Here is a 24,645-nt window from a genome sequence, read left to right as displayed (position 1 = left end):
TTTAAGAAGTCTATGATGGGGGAGTTTGATATGACGGACATGGGAATGATGCATTACTTCCTTGGCATCGAAGTAGTACAATCAGCAACTAGAATCTTGATTACACAAAAGAAGTACATACTGGAGGTGTTGGAGAAGTTTGTGATGAAAGACTGCAATTCTGTTGCAATCCCAGCAAAACCAGGATTGAAGTTGGCTAAAGATCTTGAACTAGGATCGAAGTTGGCTAATGATCCTATAAGCAAGAAGGTTGACAGCATAATTTTCAAACAGAATGTTGGTAGTCTGATGTACCTCACAGCTACAAGGTGTTTGTAGTAAGTTTTATTAGCACGTTTATGGAACATCCAACTGAGCAACAAGTTTTATTAGCACGTTTATGGAACATCCAACTGAGCAACACGTCCTTGCTGTAAAAAGGGTCTTGCACTATTTGAAAGGTACAACTGACTTTGGTGTTTTCTATAACAAGGGAGAAAAGTCATAACTTAATGGGTTTACTAACTAGGGGTGGGTTCGGTACGGTACCGGATCTTGAAGCCCAATACCACGTACCGTACCAAACTAAGTTGGTACACAAAAAAGCCTACCATTACCAGCCACAGAAGTCGGTATACCAACTTTTCGGTATACCGATATCTCGGTTCGGTTTCAGTTGGTTGGGCCTAGTACCGAGTTTAAAATTGGGCCAGATTTCAGCTAAGGCCCAACTAAAATTTTAAAAGCCCAAACCTATCAACAAATGAAAAAAATGCAATCCTCACATCAATTTGAAGGGCCAACTTGGAAATGAAAAATAGGCTAAAAACTCTCATACATCAACTTCACTACTTGAGTTCATCACGTATGAGTGAATACATCAACTCCCTTCATCACTCCATAGTTCATACAAATTTTAAGTCAATAATTCATAGTTCACAGCTCACCCAAATGAATCAAAATATCAAATGATACAATAACTAAGTGCAATAGTTGAAAACAAAGTGTTCAAGGACTCAAAGTTCATGATGTAGGCTGCTAGGCAACAGTTTGTGTAGAGCTGGTATTGGTCAATGTTGCCTCCACTCCTTGATTAAAAGCATTTTCTGCAAAATAACAAAGATGAGGTTAAAAACAATATCATGAGTCATAAAATAAATAATCAGAAAATATGAATACCTCTGGTAAACTAATTCTCTACTCTAAAGCAACAAAATTCATGAAGAAAACTCCGGTGCTGACTTCACTAACTCCAATATTTTCGAAAATGTAGGAATCAAATCCATGCCGACTATTCTTATGAGAAATGTTCTACTGGTGGTGACCTAGAATTATGGTCCCCTACTCTTAGATATAAGGTCAATGACTGAGCTGCAATGAATATAATTTTAGTGTTTTTATCTCAACCTGTGATATTAGATCCAAGGGTATGCGATCATAATCCCTTGGTCATTTATTGATCGATAAAAAGTGCAGTTCATTCATAAAGAACACAGTTTTATGAAACTCATAACAAAATCAATACAAGCTCCAATACAAACTCAATCATCTAAATTGGCAAACAAATTGACCTCTTGCTCCAAACCGACCAACTGCCGTGCTCCTATGTTGCTCCAGGTTTAATGAGGCCTTGATTAGTTGATTCTGCAAATTCAGTTGAGTACCTATAGCTGCAAAAAAGAAGATAGAAACAAAACATACAAACATCAAACATATATATAACAGTTCACAAAAACATTTTCATCATATAACATATAACATTTTCATCATCTAAATTTGCAAAAAGACAGACCTCTTCCTCCAAACCGACCATTAGGAGCTGCTCCAAAATTACTCCAGGTTTAAGCCTCCCTCGATTAGCAGATTCCTTGAATTGTTGAGATTGGAGCAAGATTCTGTCAGTTTCATCCACAAATCCTTCAATTTCTTCAATTTTATGATTTACAGCATGTCATGTTATAAATGCAACAAGGAGTTAGTAGGAAGGGTTCGGCATCAAGCCTGGAAAGTCTTTATCATCCTCTAAATGCAAAATGACATGTGTTCCTAATAGCTTTCTGTTTCTGTCAAATGCACCTATCATCAACCTAACGAGGATATTATTCCTAAAATTTCATAAAAATGGAATCTTTCACTGTATTTCATGCTTTTTCCTAAGCACACATTTGGCAACAGACACAAACCAACTTCAACTTCTTCTACAGAAGTTCAAAACTTCAAATATCTTAGAAAACCACAACACAGGTCTATCATAAAACTAAAAAATCCACAACCTTTCTCACAAATTCAAAAATTTTGATGCATTACAAAGCAGGAAACGAAAAAAAATAAAAGAACAAGAATTACCAACATAAAAAAAAGCACATACCCAGAGCTGAGGCTTCACTCATCTGAGAGCTCCTCACGTCTCTCCTTCTCCATCAGCCTAAAACAACCAACAGCAAAAAGAGCACATAAAATTAGTAATACTATTAGAGAATCCATAAACAACCGGGTGCTCAAGCAAAAATCCTGAATCTAGAATTGAATAAAAAAGATCAAGTCTTTGGATATCAAACTGGTATAAAGGGGACAAAAAAACACAAAAAACCCAGAAAAAAGAAACGTATTACTAGCATCTTCATGAGTCAAACAAAGATCTGAGCAGCAGCACTGACCAAAAGAGAGTACGAGGACATGAATCGAATGAATTGATACGAGATTTTCTGGGTTTGAATCGAATCGAACTTCAAAGGAGAGGTCAAGAGGGCGGAGAAGCGGAGATTTCTGGGTTTGAATCGAAACGAAAGGTAGAGAGAGGGCGGAGCCGCGGAGAGGCGGAGATCGGGAGATGTCTGGGTTCGAGCCTTCGAGGCCTCGAGGGAAAGAGTGGCTGAGGGAAAGAGTGAGGGAACTGGATTAGGTTAATAGGTTCTGTACTCTAATCAACGGTTATAATAAGATTTGAAATCAAACTATTAATGATCAACGGTTCAGATCGATAGATATAAAATATATTTAAATAAATAAATAATATATATAATATACGGTACGGTACGGTATACCGTATTTATCTGAAAATCAGTACCAGTACCGTACCATTATCTGGAAATCGGTTCGGTACTACCGTACCAAAGTCTCGGTAACCGACATTGTTGGTTACCAACATTGTTGGTTCAGTTGGTTGGTTTGGATCGGTAGATAGAAGGAGTACTTTCGGTTATGTGTTTATTATGGGTACTGGGCTGTTTCTTGGTCATCAAAGAAGCAGCAAGTTGTCACTTTGTCGACAACTGAAGCCGAGTTCATTGCTGGACCATCATGTGCTTGTCAAGCAGTATGGTTAAGGAGAATGCTTGGAGAATTAAATTTTCCTCAAATAGAATCTACTGCAGTTTATTGTGACAATAGTTCAACCATCAAGTTGTCAAAGGATCCGGTGTTACATGGCAGGAGCAAACACATTGATGTAAGGTACCATTTTCTTCGTGATTTGACAAAGGATGGCATCATTGAGTTGGTTCATTGTAGAAGTGAAGATCAGATTCCTAATATCCTAATCAAGCCCCTAGAGATTTCTATATTCATGAGGCTGCGAGGACTACTTGGTATATGTTCATTGAAAGAAGTTGTTGGTGATGTTACTGATGCATGTGGACTGACTTGCTAGAGCTTCTTCTGTAAACTGATGTCTTGATGACTATTAGTTTAAGGGGGCAATTGTTAGGTGTTTTATTTATTTGAATTAGTCTTGAATAAGTAAAGTCCTAGTCTACTAGGAGTTTGTTTTGTTTTACCAAGTCATCCCATGATCTTAGGAGTTGTTAATCGTGGGATACTTGTTTCCAGTTTTTTTTGCTTAGTTGTTTTGTACGCTCTATTTATACAAAGCTTTTTTCAATCAATGATAACAATTCAGTTCCAATAATCCTTTTCTGTTTCATATCATTCTCTTATTCTAACATGCTGGGCTTCTCAAGAATTTAAAGGTTGAGGAGAAAAAGACCACAACTAAAAAGAAAGATAGTGCCGCTTACCTCGTTGCAGTCAAGGAGGAGGAGAAGGACACTAAGAGTGATAAGGCTGGAGAATCTTCTTCCTCAACTTGAATATAGGTGTTTTGTGATATCCATATATATACTTGAGATCCTGATGAGGTTAGTTTGGCTAGCTTCTATTTTGCGTCAAAGTCTTGGTGTGGCGACCCGGAGACCGGATTACCACAGCGCCGCCTCCCCAAGGAACCCTACTCCCGCGACACTTAGAGTAAGTGTTTTGGGCCTAGAATTTCTCAAAGAGACAAGGCCTTTAGGTTGGAAAGCAAGAAATCTATAAGCCCGAAATTCTTGGGCTTGTATAGTGGGCTTGGCTCGTAATCACAAGATTACGAACTAGGCGAATAAGAGGAAAGGAAGGTGGTGTTGACTTGAGTTTTAGAACCTATGTCAATTTTTAGTTCTTAGCCCCAAGTTTGCATTAAGTTCATTAAATGGTAATTTATGTGAGTCTTCTAGGTCTAGCCCACTAGGACCTAAATTCAAATGGAGGTTCTAATCCTAGGGTTCCACTTTGGTGGTAAGCAAGCACACACATCATCAACCATACATAATGTTACAAAACTTTAGTGAAATCAAGCAAGCCGAAAGGAAATAAACTTTAAATAGAGTAAAACAAATTGTGTCCTCCAAGGATTATCCTCCGTGCCCAAGCTTCAACAACAACAGCCTGCAAAACAAACTAAAGTAGGGGTTAGGCTCCTACATCCAGTCATTGCCCATGCCCGCCCCCATATCTAAGTTTAAAAACATGAGTTATTGTTTTGAATAAAAGAAGTAGATAAAACCGGTTTGCGCTTCCACGTGACCGTCACCACGTAACTACAATCCCACGGCAATTGATCATCTTTCACACTTCCATCACAACCGTCCATCTAGCCAATCACTTTCCGGAATTCATTAATCACAAGGCTAGAGACAAAGGGGAGATAACAAGGGCATGGTGCACACTGCCCACCACCGGTGGCTCAAGGAGGAACTGACCTCTCCTTACATCCCCATCAATTGCCAACACATCAATCCAATCCACGCAAACCATTTCAATTGTAAAACAGATAATTTCCAAAAACCATGCAAGAGGCCTCATATAAAACATTGTATATGCAAGAAAAGCATAGATAGAGTTAAAGGCATCCCCTACCTGGAACTCGAGCTTTCTCTTGCAGCACTTGGCCTCAATGCAACCTTGTAGCAACCACCACTTCACAAGATCCTACCAAGATATCAAGCCTAGACCAAATAAGTGACAGTAATCACGATAAACTAGGCTAGCTATTCACTCTCAATACTCTCCGAAGAAAACATTTCCTTTAACTTATTTGCTAACTAATAACCTGACCATTTGGGTTCCAATAAGGAGTTTGCTGTTAGGAAGAGGGGGTAAGAACACTTTTTAAAAGACAAGTTGTCAAAAGCTGGAAACAGAGTTTAAGTAGAAACTGTTAAGGGCCAAGGAAGAGTGTTCAAAGTACTTGAGATAAATTCTTGGGAAAATTTTGGAAAGAAGTTGGTTTAGCAACCAAATCAGTGAGATTGAAACGGTTATAGAACTCTAAGTGAAGCCATTTTAAAGAGTAAGGGTTTTAAAGGCTAAAGTAAAACGATGTGCAGATTCTTTCCAGAAATACTAGCTTCTGTACACCTTTTTCAAAAATTCATAACTAATTCTAGAAAAATGGTTTTGAGGTGATTCAAAATCCGGAATGTTCATATATTTGTCTACTATATTTCTCTAGAAGAAACTGACCCCAAATTCTCAACGGTTTAGCTCCAGTTTTGAAATGAATGCAACTGGGTCAGATTTTACTGAAACTGAGAATCTGCAGAAACTGGTTCTTTTGTGTAAAACTCTTTTGGTACCCAAAATGGCTGGTTAAGTAGACTCTAAGACACCTACAAAAAGTATCTAAAGCTTCTAAAGGCTTAAAGTCTCAGTCACCCTTCAATACTATAAGGGGAAGGTCTTGTAGCTCACTAACATGATGTTTTGAAGACATGGTGTTTGGACAACAGTAACACAAATAAACTCTTTGATCAAGCATGATTTCAATGTTCAAAATAACCATGGTTTAGCATACCCTCAACACATCAGAAAGAATGAAAGGTTCTAAGCTAAAACAACAAGGTTCCCTCCACAATAGTGACAAGTTGTAATCTGCAAGAGTTTGTAACAACAACCAAAAATACATAGTGTTAAGGAAAGGATGATACTCACCAAAAACTAACAAAAAAAAGATGAGCTTCTCTTGAGGATTTCAACAAGAAAGAGAGCTGAAGGAGCTGATTGGATCGAGTCCAGCCACAGGCCAAGAAGTTTGCTCAATCTCGAACATGCAAAGTGAAACAGAGACTGCTCAATATGTAAATGAGGTGTTTTGAACGTATTGAGTCTAAAATCGAGGAAACAAAGGAGAACTTGATGGTTTAAGAATCTTACCAACTGTTGGTATCAGTCTCAAGCAAGGTGTTGGGGATTCGGGTAGAGCAAGAGAGGAAGTTTAAGCAGAAATCCGGAACAGGCTTGCTCCGGAACAGCTTCCGCTTCGAGGGGTGTACAGGTCTCAAATCAATTCCGATGAAGCTGAAATTTGGAGGCTAGATAGAGGAGACATAGGCGAACAACTTTGATGAAGAACGTTTTCTGATCGGAGATCTCGAACTAAGTGTTTCGAGGCTCGTAAACGGACTGATGTGTCCAGGGACGAGAGGAAAGGTGAGAAGAGAAGGGTGAATGACGATTTATGGCCTGGGTTCTCTCTTTTGAAGGTCTGAGATGATGTTCTTGGAGGAGTTGCCCTTTGCATGATGGAAACGTGGAGGGGAAGAGCTGAACGAGGCTCCCTTTCTCTCTGTCCAACTCTGACGTGAACAAGGAAAGAGGAAAAGCTGAGTTTTGCGTGTGAAGGAGAAGGCTCAGCTTTGGGCAGATAAATTTGGGGTAAAAGAATAAGGTGGTAAAAACCCAAAATGATGGGGAAAATAAAAGTAAAATAAGTAAATACAAGAAAACTCAAATTAAAATGTTGACAATGCCAAATAAGGATCGGGTCTCACAAAACCTATTTTTTTTTTTAGATAGAGAAATGGCAAGCAAGTTTTTGTCGGAGTTTTGCTCGAGTTTGAAAAACATAAGGAGTAAATAAATTGTGCTTTTGAAAGTCGGTGAGATGCTTGACGAGTAAGTTTCGGGTAAGGCGAGCAGAAATTTCTCCAATTATTAAGAAAGGTAAAATAAGAAAATCGTAAACGCACGCACGAGTATATTTCAAAATTATGCAAAGATGTCATTATGAGCTACAACCATGTTGGATCAAGGAAGAGGTTTGGGTCAAAGGTTGACTAACTTATTGGGCTAGGTTCACTAGCATACCCGTCGGTTGGGTGTCCAGAGTAAATTTTGGACTCTAACCTTACACTATTCTTGGGCCCAAGGCCCAAGCCCAAACTATTTCCAAAATTCTTTAGCCAAACAAAGGTCGCGAAAAATTATCCCGTCAAAAAGTGACGTTCGGAAATTCACGTGGTCTACACTTGGGATAATGGTTTGTTTGTAAATATTACCCAATTAGCAATTGCTATTCCAAACATTCTTTAAGTTATGGAGTCTGATAATGTTTCTTTACCAATCAGCATGGTTTTAGGTTATATGTACCATTTTGAGCTTGATGTACTAGTTCCTTTCATGGTTTAGGCTTTAGTCCTTTATCAAAACCTCTAGTTTCATATCCAATAGCTTTTCAGCAGAATTTACTTGTAGACTTGTGCTATAAGGTGTGGTGTGGGACTTTGGGACTTTGGATCAATTACTGGTCCTTAATAGATTAAAATGAGTTTTAAACCTAAAATGTTAACATTCTATACAAATATGTTAGTTTTGCTATTATATTAAACTTATTGATAGCGAATCATGTGTATGTATTGTTGTAAACAACTTTTGATAAGGATCAATATTTTTACTTATATCCAGAGTTACCTAATGCTACCATGAATAATCATGAGGAGCATAACAGCAACAATGTGGTCATGAATAATGATGAGGAACATACCAACAACATTGAGGAAGACAATGAAAGTGAGCCCATGAATAATCATGAGGAGCGCCGTAACAACATTCATCAAGTACGGCGTATGAGGAGGGCAAGAATAAATAATAATCCTGCTAGAGATTTTCATGAGGAAATGGGTGTCCATGATTGTCAATTGCCCCCACTAAAAACATGCCCATATTGCAATGCATTGTTGTTTAATCAAGAGACCTTTAGTTTGTGTTGCTTGAAGGGGAATATTGTTCTACCACTAATACAGTCTCCCCCAGAAATGGTTCACCTCTTTTCTGATCAAACTGATGAGGGCAGAAAATTCAGACAAAATATTAGGGCCTACAACAATGTGTTTGCTTCCACTTCAATGGGCGTACATGTTGATGAAAGAATTAATATCCAAGGCCGTGGACCTTATACGTTTCATGCACAAGGTTCTATATATCATAAAATTGGTGGTCTATTACCAATTGACGGGAGAAGACCACGATATCTACAGGCTTATATATACGACACTGAGCATGAACTTGAGAATAGATTGTCTGAAAGTGAAGTTTTGGAGAGGGGAATGGTTGAAAAGATACAACAAATTCTTAATCAACACAATCCATTTGTTCAAACATTTCGAAGTCTTAGACAACGTCAAGATTTGCCCAATTGCAGACTCATCATCAGAGAGCAACCTTCCGACCGCCGTCAGTATAATTTGCCATCTGCATCACAAGTTGCTGCTATTATAGTAGGGGGTGACGACATCAATCCAAATGGGAGAGATTTTATTGTTCAAACAATTAGTGGACAACTTTGGAATGTCAAAGACTCAGTTGGATATTATGACCCCATGCAGTATCCGTTATTATTGCCTTATGGAACATATGGATGGGACATTAATACTCATGGCAATAATGGAAGACCAATGTCATGTTGTGACTACTACGCATATATGTTATAGGTTGGTTATTCTATTTACTTTAAATTTTCTATCACTAAGAATATGGCATTAAAATGCATACTTAAAATCTTTATTTTATAGATGTGTCAAGGTCATGAAAATCCTCTACATCGAGGAGGACGCCTCTTCCAACAGTATGTTGTAGATAATTATGTAAAGATTGAATCACAGAAGCTCAGATGGCTTCGTAGTAATCAAGAAAAATTTCAGAGAGAATTTCGTCAAGGACTTCAAGACTCTCTACATGCAGGAGAAAATGATGCAGGTTTGATTTAGTATTGGATTGCTGTTAAGATCTTATAATTAGCGTCATTTTATTTATAGTTGTAGAAAGACAAATTAAATGTAATTTGATACATTATAGGTAACGTTGGTCGTAGAACAATTCTGCCATCATCGTTTATTGGAAGCCCACATGACATCTACCAACGATATCAAGATGCAATGGCTTTGGTTCAAAAATATGGCAGGCCGGATCTTTTTATCACCATGACCTGTAACCCCAATTGGGAAGAAGTTAGAAATGAACTACTCCCTGGACAAACCCCACAAGACCGTCCTGATTTAGTCACCAGGGTATTTCATGCTAAGTTTGAGCAATTAAAAGAAGACATCATCAACAAGGGGGTGTTGGGAAAAGTGGCTGCACATGCTTTTGTTGTTGAATTTCAAAAACGGGGCCTACCACATGTTCATATGCTGATTATGTTAGAAGAAAATGACAAGCTTAATAACCCTGATGAATATGATCGCATTGTTAGAGCTGAAATAGCATATGAGGACGAGGAGCCTCAACTTTATGATGCAGTGTGTACACATATGATTCATGGTCCATGTGGAACTCTTAACCCAAGGCAGTCATGTATGAAAAATGGAAGTTGCAATAAAGGTTATCCAAAACCATTTGCAAATTTCACTGTGCAAGGGAATGATGCATATCCTGTATATCGGAGACGAGCAAGTCGTTTACCAGTACCTTTGCGTAGACGAGGAGATGTGATGGTGGATAACAGTTGGGTGGTTCCCTACAACCCATGGTTGCTATTACGGTATAATTGTCACATCAATGTTGAAATATGTGGGAGCATAAAAAGTGTCAAGTACTTATATAAGTATATCTACAAAGGTCCTGATAGAGTGGCACTTGAGTTGCAATCAAACACAGAGTTTGATGAAATTAGACAATTTGTTGATGCAAGGTGGGTCTGTGCACCGGAGGCTTTATGGAGGATCTTCAAATTTGCAATGAACAAAATATATCCAGTAGTAGAGCGATTACAAATACATCTTCCCAACATGCAACAGATAACATTCAATGTTGATGAAACAGTAGAGAATATTCTAGCAGATGAGCACGCACAAATGTCAATGCTTACTGAGTTTTTCACCATAAATCAAATGGATGAGGATGCAAGAGCATATTTGTATCGAGAAATTCCTGAACATTACAGGTGGGATAATAGCAACAAAATTTGGGTGAAAAGAAGAAGAAACTACAAGGTTATTGGGCGAATATACAGCGTCTCACCGTCTGAAGGTGAGAAATTTTACCCGTGTGTCCTTAATCATGTAAGAGGTCCAAGATCATTTCGTGATTTGCTTACTGTTAATGGTGTTCTACAACCAACTTTCAAGCAAGCAGCAGAGAAACAAGGTTTGCTAGAAAATGACAATAGTATCCGATAGAGTTTGTTGGAGGCCTCTGCAATTAGGATGCCATCAACTTTGAGGAGATTATTCGTCACAATTTTGGTGTACAATGAGCCAATCGGTGTCCGAACATTGTGGGATGAATTTTTTCCTTTTATGGTGGAAGATTATCCTTCATCTGGTGATATTGCAAACCGAAACAGGCTCTTACAAGATTTAAATGGAGTACTTGAACAATTTAACAGGAACATTAGAGATTTTGACCTGCCTGAAATGACAACGGAACCAGAAGAAAATTCAAGAATGCCAAGGTGTATTGAAGACGAACTTTCCGTACATATCTCTCAAGAAGACATTGATGCAATTGACCGCCTTAATGACGACCAAAGGATCGCCTTTAACACAATCATGGATGCAGTTCAGAGAAAAAGAAGTGCATTATTTTTTGTTAATGGTCCTGGTGGAACTGGGAAGACATATTTATACCGTGCATTGCTAGCAAACATACGAAGAATGAATCATATAGTCTTAGCCACAGCATCATCTGGAATAGCTGCAAATATACTGCCCGGCGGGAGGACAGCTCACTCTAGATTTAAGATTCCACTCAATGTAGATGCGTCATCTATGTGTTCCATAGGTAAACAGTCTGCTCTGGCACAACTGGTACAAGATTCGACTGCAATTATTTGGGATGAGGCACCTATGACACATCGACATGTCTTTGAAGCACTTTATCAAACTTTTAGAGACATAATGGATGTCGACTTACCATTTGGTGGAAAGATAATGATTTTTGGGGGAGATTTTTGTCAACTCCTCCCTGTTATTCCTAAAGGAACGAAGTCTGAACTCATTCAAGCCTCCATTGTGAAATCAACATTTTGGACACATATAAAGATATTGAGACTGAGACAGAATATGAGATCCATAAATGACCACCAATTTGCAGAGTTTCTTCTTCGTGTAGGCGATGGGAGTGAACAAGTCATCAATGACGAAATGATAAGATTACCGGAATGCATGGTGGTTCCATGGGAAAGCGACCAATCTATCAATCTAATTATTGATGAAGTTTTCCCCAATTTGGGTGATCATGTAAATGATGCAAGATACATGGTGGACAGAGCATTGATTACTCTTATAAACGACGATGTGGACGTGTTGAATGAAAAGATAATCCATATGTTTCCAGGTGAAGAAATTACATTGTACTCATTTGACTCTGTTGAAGATGACATCAGAAATTTGTACCAACCAGAGTTTCTGAACTCAATAACCGCAGGTGGGCTGCCACCCCACAAGTTAACTCTGAAAGTAGGTGCTCCAATCATGCTTTTGAGGAATATTGACCCTAAATTGGGATTGTGTAACGGTACTAGATTGTTGGGCCGTGGTTCGTACCAAAATCTGATTGATGCTGAGATACTAACAGGACAATTTGCTGGGACTAGAGTTTTTCTACCTAGAATTCCTTTGAAAAGTGCAGAAAATGCTGGGCTCCTATTTCAACTAACAAGAAAGCAATTTCCAGTGAAACTAAGCTTCTGTTTGACCATAAACAAATCTCAAGGCCAGATCGTCTTCATAGGTATTTAAAGATCCATAGTTGGTGAAGATGGCATATTTACAAAGAATGTCGTATTTAAAGAAGTTTTGCTTCATTCAAACACAAATGATAGATCGTCTTCATAGGTATTTTGACATTTTTATTGATTAGAAATGTACATATTTGATTGAATTTTTTTGGATTATAACCCTGTAACTTTGTGTAATTCTTTCTAGTTGTAGGAATGGTACCAGATCGTCGCCCTCAACAAAAGAAAAAGTTCTAAATAGACAAGGGCCATAGGAGGCATGTTTCCGTATTTTTCATGTGGTTGGTGCATGGGAAAATCAGTAAAAATGAACATTATTATCTCAGTTAGCTTATTTTGAAAGAGTGGAACAAAAAGAACTCTTAAGCTCTGCTTCTTTTCCTTTAAATATCTTTTTATTTTGTGGTAGTTAACCAATTTCAATAATAAGTAGACTGGGTTCCAACCATTAAAATTATATATATTTGTATATACCAGCGCATATTTTTGTACAATGGATTGCTAAAGACATATTTGTTCCAACCATTTATGTTTTTTACTGATGGATTACTAAAGACATATACAATATTTTATAATATTTGTATGGGGTAAGAGTTAGGTAATAAGCAATACAGAAATTATATTGCACTCATGAGTAACATTTCAAATATGCATAGCAAAAGAGGAAGGACAATATGCTAGTATACCTATATGTTTTTGGCCCAAATTTTCATTTATCTATAGCCTAAACAGTCATTCAAGTAGTTACGTCCTTAATATATAAATATATATGGTGAGTGTGCTTATCCCGAATTATATAAACTGCCACATCTCACATTTAGATTTAACAGAAAATAAAAAGATCTTGATTAATCAAGAATGATATACAGAGAGAAACAAAGATGAGTCTAATCTTACTCACAGAGACGAGAGCTTCAGAGATGGGAGAGTCGAAGACGGAGTTTCAGAGAGGAGAGGAAAATGCCCTAAACTCTTCAGGATCATATTTGGTTATTTTATCTTCATTTTTTTCATTGGATTAGCGCATTTTTCTTTTATTTTCCTCCCCGCCTTTGATCACTAAAATTCGCAGATGTCTTTTTTTTTTTTGGGTTTTTGTCCATTTACCCTAATTCTAGGAATCTTTTTCCCACTTACCCCATTAAGTTTTTTTAATTCACTCTTACCCAAAACACTCTAAGGAGGTCTTCCTTAAAATACCCAATTAAAACTTCTTTTTTTGAGACTATTTTACCATCACCCCTTTGTTACATAGAGAGAGAGAGAGAGATAAGAGACTTCACCGGAGTCCGGTCACCGATCGCTGGATTCCGGCTAACTTTCGCCGAAATCCGGTCACGGATCGCTGGACCACCGGTCGCCAGAATCTATTCGCCGGCACCGGATTCCGGTCAACTTTCGCCGGAATCCGGTCACTGGCCGCCCCCCACCAGAAATCCCCAAAGAGGTCGTTGGAGATCTCATAGGTCGCCGGAAAGGTTTATTGCTCCCAAATAGACCTATATCACCCCCCAATAGAGGGACAATAAACCTCTATTGCCCCCCAATAGACCTCTAATGGGGAGCAACAGAAGTTTATGAAACCTCCCCGAAAGTCTCCAAAGAGGCAAAAAGGTTGTTGGAGATCTTATATGGGGCCGGAAAGTTTTATTGCCCCCCCCCCCCCAAATAAACATGTATTGCTCCCCAATAGACCTTTCGATTGTCAGAATGAGAACTAATCTCCCTAAAATTAGGCAAATAAAACTTTGATTACGGAAAAAAACGAGAAGATTACATCAATTCAAAACATTTATTGCCCCCTAATAGACATTTAACAAACTTCTATTACCCCCAATAGACCTTTATTACTTCCTATTCTTTTCTACATAATATTATTAGTCAGCAATAATGTTGAATGAGTTTTATATTAGCTAAAGGGAACTATATTCGAACAGATGCAATTCATCTTCTCAAAATAAAAAATAAATAAACAACAAGGAATTGCAAAAAAAACCAGGACAACATTACCTTAAAAAAAAAAAAAAAACGCAGCAACCGGAGCAACGATTCCGATTCCGATCCAACACTATAATGCACTCTTCCTCTAATTCAACTCCTCCGGCGACACCAGCACGAGCAACAACGAAGGCCAGACTAGCACGAGCAACTACACCAGTGACAGCAAAGCCGAAGGCCCAGACACCGCCATCCCCACGACAACCAACTCTACTAACCGGTGGCGTGACCAAGATCCTCATTGTCAAACACACCATTAAGTTCTTCACCCTCGTCGCCAGGCTCTCCTCACCATCTCCTCCGCCGGCAATACCCTAAAGAGGGAGAGAAGAAGAGGCCAGAGTTATTTAGCTGTTAAATTGGGTTAGTGGGAATAAAAATATCTTGGTGGTGTAAGTGGGCTAAATTTATCTCATTTTGGTGCTATGGGTCAAGGACCCTTTTTTTTTTTTTTCTCTAATCCTTGAGTATGCCGTTTGTACATACATGTACATTTACAAGCATAATTAGCTATAATGGGCTACGTTCATTGTACCGCCAGAGGTACTAATTCCCGCCAAAGGAATAACATGCAGATACACAGCCAGGCGGGCTACAGCCTGAGCCTCGGATCACCCCCAGATCACCGCCGACGCTCTGCCACGTGCCGTGCCAAAATAGCATCAGAAGCTCCCAAAGCTGGGGACTGAAGCACATCAGTCCCACATCGAAAACAAGGAGAAGATCAGACTCCTCCTCACCTATAAAAGGTTCTCTCCTCTCTCCTCATTAATTACGCATTTACTACTCATTTATTGTTATGCTGTCTATATGTTTGGACTGACTTAGGCATCGGAGAAGTGAAGACCGCCCAACGCGGTCTCCCTCTGACGCCCTGTCTTTCATTTGACAGCTAGCGAAGATCACCAAGTCTACAGAGTAGCGGTCCGCCCACCGGACCCGCGTTAAACGAAGGTTCGGCTACCGCCGGACTTTGAGCATTAAAATTGGCGCCGTCTGTGGGAACCCTTGAACAAAAGGTCATCCCACCACAATCACCATGACTAACGGTAACGGGGGAAACGCTGAAGAGCAGGCAGACCAATCCGCCATTCCCCAACCCCCCGACCCAGCCGTAGGCGTTAACCGCGCACTATTCACCACCCCAGCCAACAACCCCGTCGGTGAGGCAAATCCAAGCAGCAGCCGCCCACCGGGCCAAGATCTCACCACTATGTACGAGCTGGCACTGGCGGACCTTCACAAGGAAAACAGAGAGCGTGAAGAAGAGCGCAGAGAAAGGCTGAGGCCCAAAGACAGGTGGCTACGCTGATGTCACGTTTTGATGAACTGAAGAGGACGCTGGAAGCCACCGCCAATCCAGCGCAGAGCGAGCAATCACGCAGCACCAGGCGTAGTCGGCCCGGCACCGGCACATTAGTACCGGGGCCAGTCATACAGATGCAGGTACCGCTGGACCCACCTGAACTATTGGGGATGGGACCACCGCCCATCCCCCAACTAATATTGGAGCAGGAGGCGGAATCACTGCCGCGTACCAACCACTCAGAGGCTAGGGCGAGGACTGAAGGCAATCCGCCTGTGCCAAGGCGCAGACAGGTCCAGCGGAATATCTAGGCTGGTTCCCCCGGCGATGCAAACGCCCAGATATTGGAAAGGATGCAACAACTGGAGCAGAGATTAATCCGGGCGGAGTCGGGCGCCCCAGCACCAACTCATAATCCACTTTTCGCTTCCAGACCGGGGCCCTTCACCGCTGCGATTCTGCAGGCTATCAGACCAGCGTATGCAAAAACCCCAAAGATGTCACATTACAGCGGCATGTCTGACCCCTTCGTCCATATCGACACCTTCAAGAAGGTCACCAACAATAAGGGATTTGACGACACCACCCTATGCCACTTGTTGAGCGAAACGTTGGATGGTGAGGCAATGAACTGGTTCTTCGAGTGTCCACCGGGGTCCATTGACTCGTTCCATGCACTATCACATGCCTTCCTCTCTCGGTTCATCTTATTGTCCGCCGGACATCACAACACAAGTCAGCTGTTCAATGTCAAGCAAGGGGAAGACAAATCACTGAAGGCATTCATCACAAGATGGCGGGCGGCAGCGTCTCAGTGCTGCGATCTAGACAAAACAATGGCATCGGCGGCCTTCAAGCAGGGACTCCTCAAGGGGCCATTCCTCTATCACCTCAACTACAATAATCCAAATGCGGCATATGACCACGTCATGAGTGAGGCGGTCATTCACGCCCAGGCGGAATTCATCACATATGGAGAAACCCCACCGCCACCAGAAACACCAACAAAGTCAACACAGCCATCCCCCAGTCATCAGGAAACCGCTAACAAGACCCCTTCAGCGCCGCCAACTGATAAGAAGAGGCAGTGGCAGCAGGGCCACCACCAGAACAAGCGGCAGAGGGACCAGCACTACAACAAGGGCAATCGCCAAACCCATGGGGATAACCGCAACAAACAGGCGGAGTCCTCTCAGCGGTATGCAGTGTTTACAGTCCTCACAGCCTCGTATGAGGAAATATACAATCAGTGCAAGGATCAGATCCCACCGCCACCCCCACCAAGATACCCAAAAACGGGAAAACCAAGAAACACCGGCAAGTGGTGCAAATACCATGAGGACAGCGGTCGCAATACCAACAGCTGCAATGCTCTCAAAACGGCCATTGAGACCTTGTACCGTGATGGCAAGATGGAGCAGTTCAAGGTACGCCAACCGCCACCTGTGATCGCAAACATTGAGACCTTGGGCCGCATCAACACCATTGACGGCGGTGCTCCAATCACTAGCATGTCTCACAGGGCAAGGAAGCGCTATGCACGCACTAATCACCCAAAGGAAGTCTGCAACATCCGCTACGAGAGATCCGCCAAACTCCCAAAGTCAGGTTTGGAACCTATTACCTTCTCAGAAGAGGAGGAGCGTGGAGTGCATTTACCCCATGACGACCCATTCTTGGTCGACGCCATTCTTGGCAGATTTTCAGTAGGGAGAATCCTGGTGGATAACGGGTCCGCTGTCAACGTCATCTTCAGCGGTTGCTACAACCACCTCAAGCGGAACAGGTGATGCGGCTAAAATAGCCTCACAATTTAACCCTGCAAAATGTAGTTGTCAGTATAGGATAAGCAGGGATCGTTCAGTCCGGGGATTGTAGGGTACACCTACACAAAAAGGTCAATTAACAAATAAAAGAATAAAATGGGGGTTTTGAGATTTGGTTCCTAATCTACTTAAAATAAAAACAAAACAAATAAAACTATATACAATGATCGACTTCCCTAACCTAGACCAATACCACTAAGAAATTACTAAGTGTAAAAACAGAAAATTCATTTCAACATGCTACAAAAATGTGCCCATCTTGAATGCATAGATAAGAGCCCAAATGAAAAGCCTCAGCGGATCAATCCATTTATCTGATTCGTTCTAATGTAGGCTTGGATCGGAAAAGTCCTTACCAAGCCTAATACTACTAATTTTCGAAAACACTCAGCGTAATTCTCTTAACTAGTAGTATTATCTAACCCTCGAATCAACTCACACGTGCAAATTAACCATTACACATAGAATTTAACACGTAATTTCCAGAATCATTTAATCATTAAAGCATGATTTTTACCACTTTTTAGAACTAATTGCTACTTGTTTAACTCAGTGCCTTAACAAATAATAATTACTCTTGGCAAATTAAGCAAACACACAAGAACTCTCACCATTATTCTTGCATGCAAACTTATGAACCTAACTTTGCAAATTACCTAAACACGTAAAAGGGCACAAGATTGTGACATGCATCATCAAAGAATTCTTGAAATTAACTCAATAATAAACTGAAAATCTCAAAAATATTAATAAAAATATTCTGAAAATCTCATGTCTCCAATTACACAACTCGCAAATCCAAACACACAAAACCGAAATAAAAATTGTAAGTAGAGTCATAGTTACACTTTGAAGCTTTCCTCAGCGGCTTGGCAACAAGGTGATGAACTCGTCTCTGCTATGGTGGTGGAGCGTCCTTGACTCAGCGCCTAAGAACTTCGTAGATTGATGGATGGATGGTGGTCACGGTCTTGTAGGTGTTGGAGGTTTGAGAAGTGAATTGGGCAAAGTCTCGGAAAAGTTTTTGGCCAGGAAGTGATAGGCCGGAAAGTGATACTTGGCTAGGAAGTGATGGGTCGGGAAGTGATAGGCCGGGAAGTGATAGGCCAGGAAGTGATGATAATTCTGTTCTGGATGTTGCCTATTTATAGGGGAGCATTGGTTGGCTTTTGTCGATCATACCCTTCATCATTGGACGGATGGGATTGCATCATAATTCATTTAATTTTCCAACTGAAACGTCTCTTTTATGGCCTTAATTCCTCTCATAATGGGGTCTTTTAACAAGCTGAAACGTCTTTCTCCTTTATTTATTTTCCAGTTGAAACATCTTTCTCCTTTATTCCGCAACTGAAAAACGTCTTTCTCCTTTATTCCCCAACTGAAAACGTCTTTCTCCTTTATTTCCCTTCTTCATTGCTTGGTCAAATGTCCTAAATGCTTTATTTTATGACTCCATCGTTGTTGTTTCCAAGAGTTCCACCAGCCAAGGTTTCCTACAACAAGCAGGAGAATATCAGAATTTTCTAGAGAAAATAAAGGGAATTAAAATGTAAAGACCACAAAAAAAACGAGGAATCCTGATCCAGCTAGGATTTTTCATTTTATCTTTTTCCGCTTATTTCACGCCAAACACTCTACAAGACTCTTAAAATGACTCGATGACTCAAAACACGAAACTTAAGGGAGAAACAAGGCTAAAATGGGGCATATACTCAATAATATCGTCGCACTTTATGCTCCTATCAACAGGAAATTACTCCAGGATCACGAGCCACTGCTCAGCTTCTCCGGCGACGTCACACAGCCGCTGGGCTCCGACTACATGCGGTTGACCATTGGCACTAGTCCATGCATGGCGGAGGTACATACAGAGTTCATAGTCGTCGACTGTTTCAGCTCGTATAACGCCATCATTGGACGGCCGACACTCAACAAGCTCAAGTGCATCATCGCCGGATACATGCTTCTCATGAAGTTACCCACACCCAACGGCAAGGGCTGTGTGAGGGGAAGTCAGCAGTTGGCACGAGAATGCTATTCAATGACTATAGCGCGGTCAACGCGCCGCCATGAAATCCTGACGGTGGGTAATCAGGCACCGCCACCAAATATCTTCGAGGATCCTAGAGATGAGGAGAAGAAGTATGTAAAGAAGGAGCCGGTCAACCCGGAAACGTCGTTGAAGGTTGTCTGCATCTCGGACGAGCACCCTGAGCGGACAGTCCGCATAGGCGCCCAACTAGACCCAGAGGTGGCGGCGGAACTCACTCAATTCCTAAGTGACAATGCTGCCGTCTTTGCATGGTCATACGCAGACATGCCAGGTATCTCTCCTGAAATCATCACACACAAGTTGACCATCAAACCATCCTTTTATCCCATCAAACAGAAGCGGAGGGCCTTTGATGAGGAAAAGTACCGGGCAATAGGAGAGGAGGTTGCCAAGCTCCAGGGCATTGGGTTCATCCACCAGGTCATCTATCTCCAGTGGATTTCCAACTTGGTCATGGTCAAAAAGCCCAGCGGAAAGTGGCGGATGTGTGTCGACTTCAAAAATCTCAACAAGGCATGCCCAAAGGATAGTTTCCCGCTACCCCGCATTGATCAACTGGTTGATGCAACCGCCGGGCATGAGCTCCTTAGCATGATGGACGCTTTCTCCTGCTATAATCAGGTCAAGATGCATCCCGGCGACCAGGAGTGCACCACCTTCACCACCGACAAGGGCCTCTACTGCTACAATGTGATGCCTTTCGGTCTAAAGAACGCCGGTGCAACTTATCAACGACTGATGAACGCCATGTTCGCGGAACATCTAGGAAAAATAATCGAGGTCTACGTGGACGACATGCTGGTCAAGAGCATAAAGGCCAGCGGACATGTGGCAAACCTCAAGATCATAGTAACCATTCTCTTGGCCTATGGTATGCGCCTCAATCCAGAAAAGTGCTTTTTTGGCGTCACCGCCAGCAAGTTTCTAGGTTACATCATCAGCGAATGAGGTATAGAAGCTAACCCGGACAAGGTACAAGCCATACTCAACCTGGAGGACCCTGAGTATAAGGTGCACGTCCCGTGCCTCCAGGGCAAGTTAACCGCCCTTTCTCGATTCATCTCCAGACTCACTGATAGATGTGCCCCATTTTTCAAACTCCTCAAAACGACTCACAAGAAAGTCATCAACTGGAACCCAGAGTGTCAGGCGGCGTTCCAGGGCCTGAAGGAATACCTAGCGGCAGTCCCACTCCTCTCTATCCCTGTGGAAGGAGAAACACTGTTTATATACCTAGCGGTATCAGTGTCAGCGGTAAGCTGCGCAATTGTCCGCCGGGAGGGCCAGGATGAGCTCCCAGTGTCCTACGCCGGCAGAGGCATGAACGGAGCAGAAACAAGATACCCTCCCTTAGAGCAACTCGCTCTCGCACTCATCGTTGCCGCCAGACGCCTCCGCCAATACTTTCAGGCCCACACAATCCATGTGTTAACCAATCAACCGCTGAGGCAGGTCATGCAGAACCCTGAACATTCGGGACGCCTCAGCAAGTGGGCCATTGAGCTCAGTGAGTTCGACATTGATTACAAACCAAGAACCGCCATGAAGGGCCAGGCGGTGGCGGACTTCATTGCTGAACTCACCGAGGGTCAGCCAGAACCCGGTGCCGAGACAGAGCCCGGAACGGAAATGGTAACCGCTGAGGAAGCAGCTCCCCTACACTCAGATTGGAACCTGCATGTGGACGGCTCCGCTAGTGCCAAGGCCAGCGGCGCCGGAGTCATCTTAACAGGACCCGGGGGACTGAACGCGGAGTATGCGTTGAAATTCAACTTCAAAGCTTCAAACAATATGGCAGAGTACGAAGCACTCATCGCCGGCCTACTCCTCGCCATCAACTCAGGTGCTGACAGTGTCAACATCTTCAGCGACTCTCAATTAGTCGTTAACCAGGTCAACGACAGCTTCCAAGCCAAGGACCAACAGTTAGCGACATATTTGGGATACGTCAAGACACTGCTAAAAAAGTTCAAATTTCACACCATCACACAAATCCCCAGGGAAAAGAACGTCAAGGCTGATTCACTGGCGAGACTGGCAACCGCCCAGCCATATCAGAGTCCAGCGGACACAAGAGTGGAGTGCCTTGACAAGCCAAGTATCACAAAGACCCTGGCGGAGATCTTCAACATTGAAGTCAATCCCAGCTGGATGGACGAGATTATTGAATACAAGCGTAACGGGACATTGCCGGAGGACAAAGTCAAGGCGCGACAGCTCAAGCGGAGAGCAACCCGCTACAACATCCAGAATGGCAAGCTCTACCGCCAGGGGTTCACCCACCCCAACCTCCGCTGTTTAACCCCAGAAGAGGGAAAGGTCGTGCTGGCAAGGATCCACGGCGGGGAATGCGGAAACCACTCGGGCGCCAGATCCCTGGTCAACCGCACAATGCGACAAGGCTACTTTTGGCCCACACTCAGTGATGACGCCCGGCAGATATCTAGATCTTGCCACAAATGCCAACAGTATGCTGATCTCCCACATGCACCGGAAGAGCCGCTTTCAATCATCATCGGCCCATGGGTTCACTCTACGTGGGGCCTCGACTTGATGGGAAAATTCCAAACCGCCAAGGGCCAGTTCAAATACATCATTGTTGCTATCGACTACAACAGCAAGTGGATAGAGGCAGAGCCACTGACGGCAATAACTACCGCCAAGGTAATTCACTTCCTCTGGAAGAACATCTACTGCCGCTATGATTTCCCACATATAATCATTACAGACAACGACACACAGTTCAATAACAAAGAACTCATATCTTTCACCGCCAACCTTGGCACCAAGTTGAGTTTTGCGTCTGTCGCCCACCCCCAAACCAACGGCCAGGTCGAAGCAGCAAACAAGATAATCAAGAAGTTGCAGAAAAAGAAACTCGACAACGCCAAGGGTTTGTGGGCGGAGAAGCTTCCAGAAGTTCTATGGGCCATCAGGACAACTCCAACTTCCGCCACCGGCGAAACCCCTTTTTGTATGATGTTCGGAACAGAGGCTGTCCTACCTGTTGAGGTAACTCAACCTACTGCTAGGGTCGAAGGCTACTGCCCAGAGACCAACAGCGACGGCGTCAACCTGGACAAGGACCTCCTGGAGGAAAAACGACACAAGGCCCATTTGCACAACTTGCAAAACAAGCAGCGGGTATCGCGTTTCTACAACGCCAGAGTCAAAGCCCGGAACCTCTAATTGGGGGACTGGGTAATAAAGGAAGTCATTCCACCGCCAACAAAACTCCGCCCAACTTGGGAAGGTCCATACAAAATTGTGGATGTCGCTAGCCCAGGCACTTTCTACCTAATGGGCAAGGATGGCGTCACAAAGACCCACCCTTGGAATACCGAACACCTTCGGTATTACTACAAATAGTCATGCCGCTACCCAGCAGCATCTTGACTTAGCTAAATTTTTGTTCAATATTTAGCTAAGGGAAGCTACCCAACGGGTACTACCCCACTTTTGTAAACGCTGATCAGTCAGCTATCAATGAAACGAGGAATTATTCAAACCATTGTTCCCAAGTCTAGCACCGAGGGCAACTGCCAACGCCAGCAATCGTCAGCGGACCACGTCCGCTACGCGGTGCACTTGGACCAATCTTAATTCCTTTAATGTTTCATTGATTGGCAAAAGCAAAACTCTAGCGGTACAAGCATATCATGACAAACACCAAAATTCAAAACTTCATTCCATATAAAGGGCTGGGACTCCCCACCCAAAAATGTTCATTACAAAAAAAAAAAAAAAAAAAAAAAAAATTTACGTCTCAGCGGCTACAAAAGAAAAAGGGGAAAATTCCAACATGTCAGGGGTTGGCCTCAGCATCTTCACCTTCAGCATGTGGCGGCGGCTGTGCACGGCTTGTTTGGTCAGACCCTCGGGTGGTGGGACTTGGAGTCTCTATGGTACCATCTGCCCGGGTATGAGCTGCCAGGAAACCAGCATGGGACACCTCCGACTGGGTAGGAGGAGGAGTCCGCTGGGAGCCATCCGCCGGGCGTGCGCCACTCTCTCCGCTTCCCCAGCGAGCGCCTTCAGGTTGGGCGGGGAACACACCCTTGGCCGGCGGAGCATTCTGAGCTGGCGGCACGTTGGGCTGGGACGCCTTCGCCCAGTCGATAGCACCCTTTTGTGTCAGCATCTCCACATTGGCTAGGGCCCCAGCCTTCGCCGCCTCAGTCATTGCTTTTTTATAATCAGCCGACTGTTTGAATGCCTCAACAGCGGCGGCCGCGGCGCGGCTCCCTTCAGCTTTCAGGCGGGCGACCTCACCCTCTAGCTTCTTCACCTCGGCTAGCCTGGCGGCGGACTCCCGCTGCAGGATATCAATCTTCTTATCCTTAGCGGCCACCCGTTCCTGCAACAGGGACATGTCTTGATCTAGCTAGGAGACATGTTCATTCCGCTCCAAGTCCCGCATGATGGCCACCGCCAGCTTGCCGCGGGCGTCTGCGGCGTCACAGTCCGCCTTTGTCAGGCGCCGTTCCACCTCCGCCGGCCTGTCCTTTGCCTCCGCCAGCTCTCTCTAAAGACCCTGGACCTCCTCCTTGAGCTCCCGCTCAACCCAGGGCTGCTTCGACGCCGCCAGGAACATTGCATGCAGCCCAACCGACAGGTAACTGAAGGCCGAGCTAAAGGGCGAATGGTCAATGGCCGTTGGGCGCGAGATCCCCGCTAGGCCGCCAAACCCCAGCCGCTCGCAGAGGTGGTAGAGAAATTCCCGCTCACCATCGGTCATGAACTCCGCGTACGCGGCGAACGAGTCCAGGTCACTCGCGAGCGTCTCTCTCTCCTCGACCACGGGAGCCTTGAGCGGAGCTTGTCGAGCCCTCTTCTGCTGGCGGGCCCCAATGGTCTCCACGTCGTCCCCCTCTTCCTCATCAGGGGAGTCATTCTGCCGGCGCTTTCACTGGAGCACCCTTGTGTTCCCAGGAACAGGCCTCATTCCCCTCGCCGGCGGCTCCTCCCTTGCAGCGGTGGCGGTCTCCGCCGGCGGCACCGTTCTCTCCTTATGAGAGCCGCGCCTTTTAGCAGGCACCCTCTCCTTCTGCGGCGCGGCGGTAGCAGATCCCTTCTTCCCGCCATCCACATTTTCCCCCGCCTGAACAACCGGCAGGCCGTCACCACCAAGGTGGGAGTGGTGAGGCATAGGTAGCACCACAGGAACCTCAGACGGGCTCAGTGCCAGTGTTTCCGGGTTCACGAC

The 24,645-nt window shown here is 43.4% G+C and overlaps 1 protein-coding gene and 2 long non-coding RNA genes across 3 annotated transcripts; 1 reads left to right on the top strand and 2 right to left on the bottom strand.

Moving 5' to 3' along the window:
* Window positions 1–802: 802 nt before the first annotated feature.
* Window positions 803–1,993, bottom strand: LOC133723419 (uncharacterized). The gene is made up of 3 exons (XR_009852996.1): window positions 1,772–1,993; window positions 1,551–1,649; window positions 803–1,085 (listed from the first exon to the last, which is right to left on the bottom strand). It is a non-coding gene; the product is annotated as an uncharacterized LOC133723419 (long non-coding RNA).
* A 2,546-nt stretch (window positions 1,994–4,539) lies between these two features.
* Window positions 4,540–7,058, bottom strand: LOC133723840 (uncharacterized). The gene is made up of 4 exons (XR_009853296.1): window positions 6,451–7,058; window positions 6,229–6,363; window positions 5,155–5,226; window positions 4,540–5,002 (listed from the first exon to the last, which is right to left on the bottom strand). It is a non-coding gene; the product is annotated as an uncharacterized LOC133723840 (long non-coding RNA).
* Window positions 7,059–7,997: 939 nt separating this feature from the next.
* LOC133723207 (uncharacterized) lies at window positions 7,998–12,795 on the top strand. The gene is made up of 5 exons (XM_062150023.1): window positions 7,998–8,971; window positions 9,087–9,139; window positions 9,370–10,659; window positions 10,822–12,243; window positions 12,710–12,795. The coding sequence occupies exons 1-5, from the start codon at window positions 7,998–8,000 to the stop codon at window positions 12,793–12,795; spliced, it is 3,825 nt and encodes a 1,274-aa protein (XP_062006007.1).
* Window positions 12,796–24,645: the final 11,850 nt, after the last annotated feature.

This window comes from Rosa rugosa, chromosome 7 (genome assembly GCF_958449725.1).
Source record: "Rosa rugosa chromosome 7, drRosRugo1.1, whole genome shotgun sequence".
Lineage (NCBI taxonomy): Eukaryota > Viridiplantae > Streptophyta > Magnoliopsida > Rosales > Rosaceae > Rosa > Rosa rugosa.
Note: the sequence above shows the minus strand (reverse complement) of the source record. Positions and strands in the feature narration are given on the sequence as shown.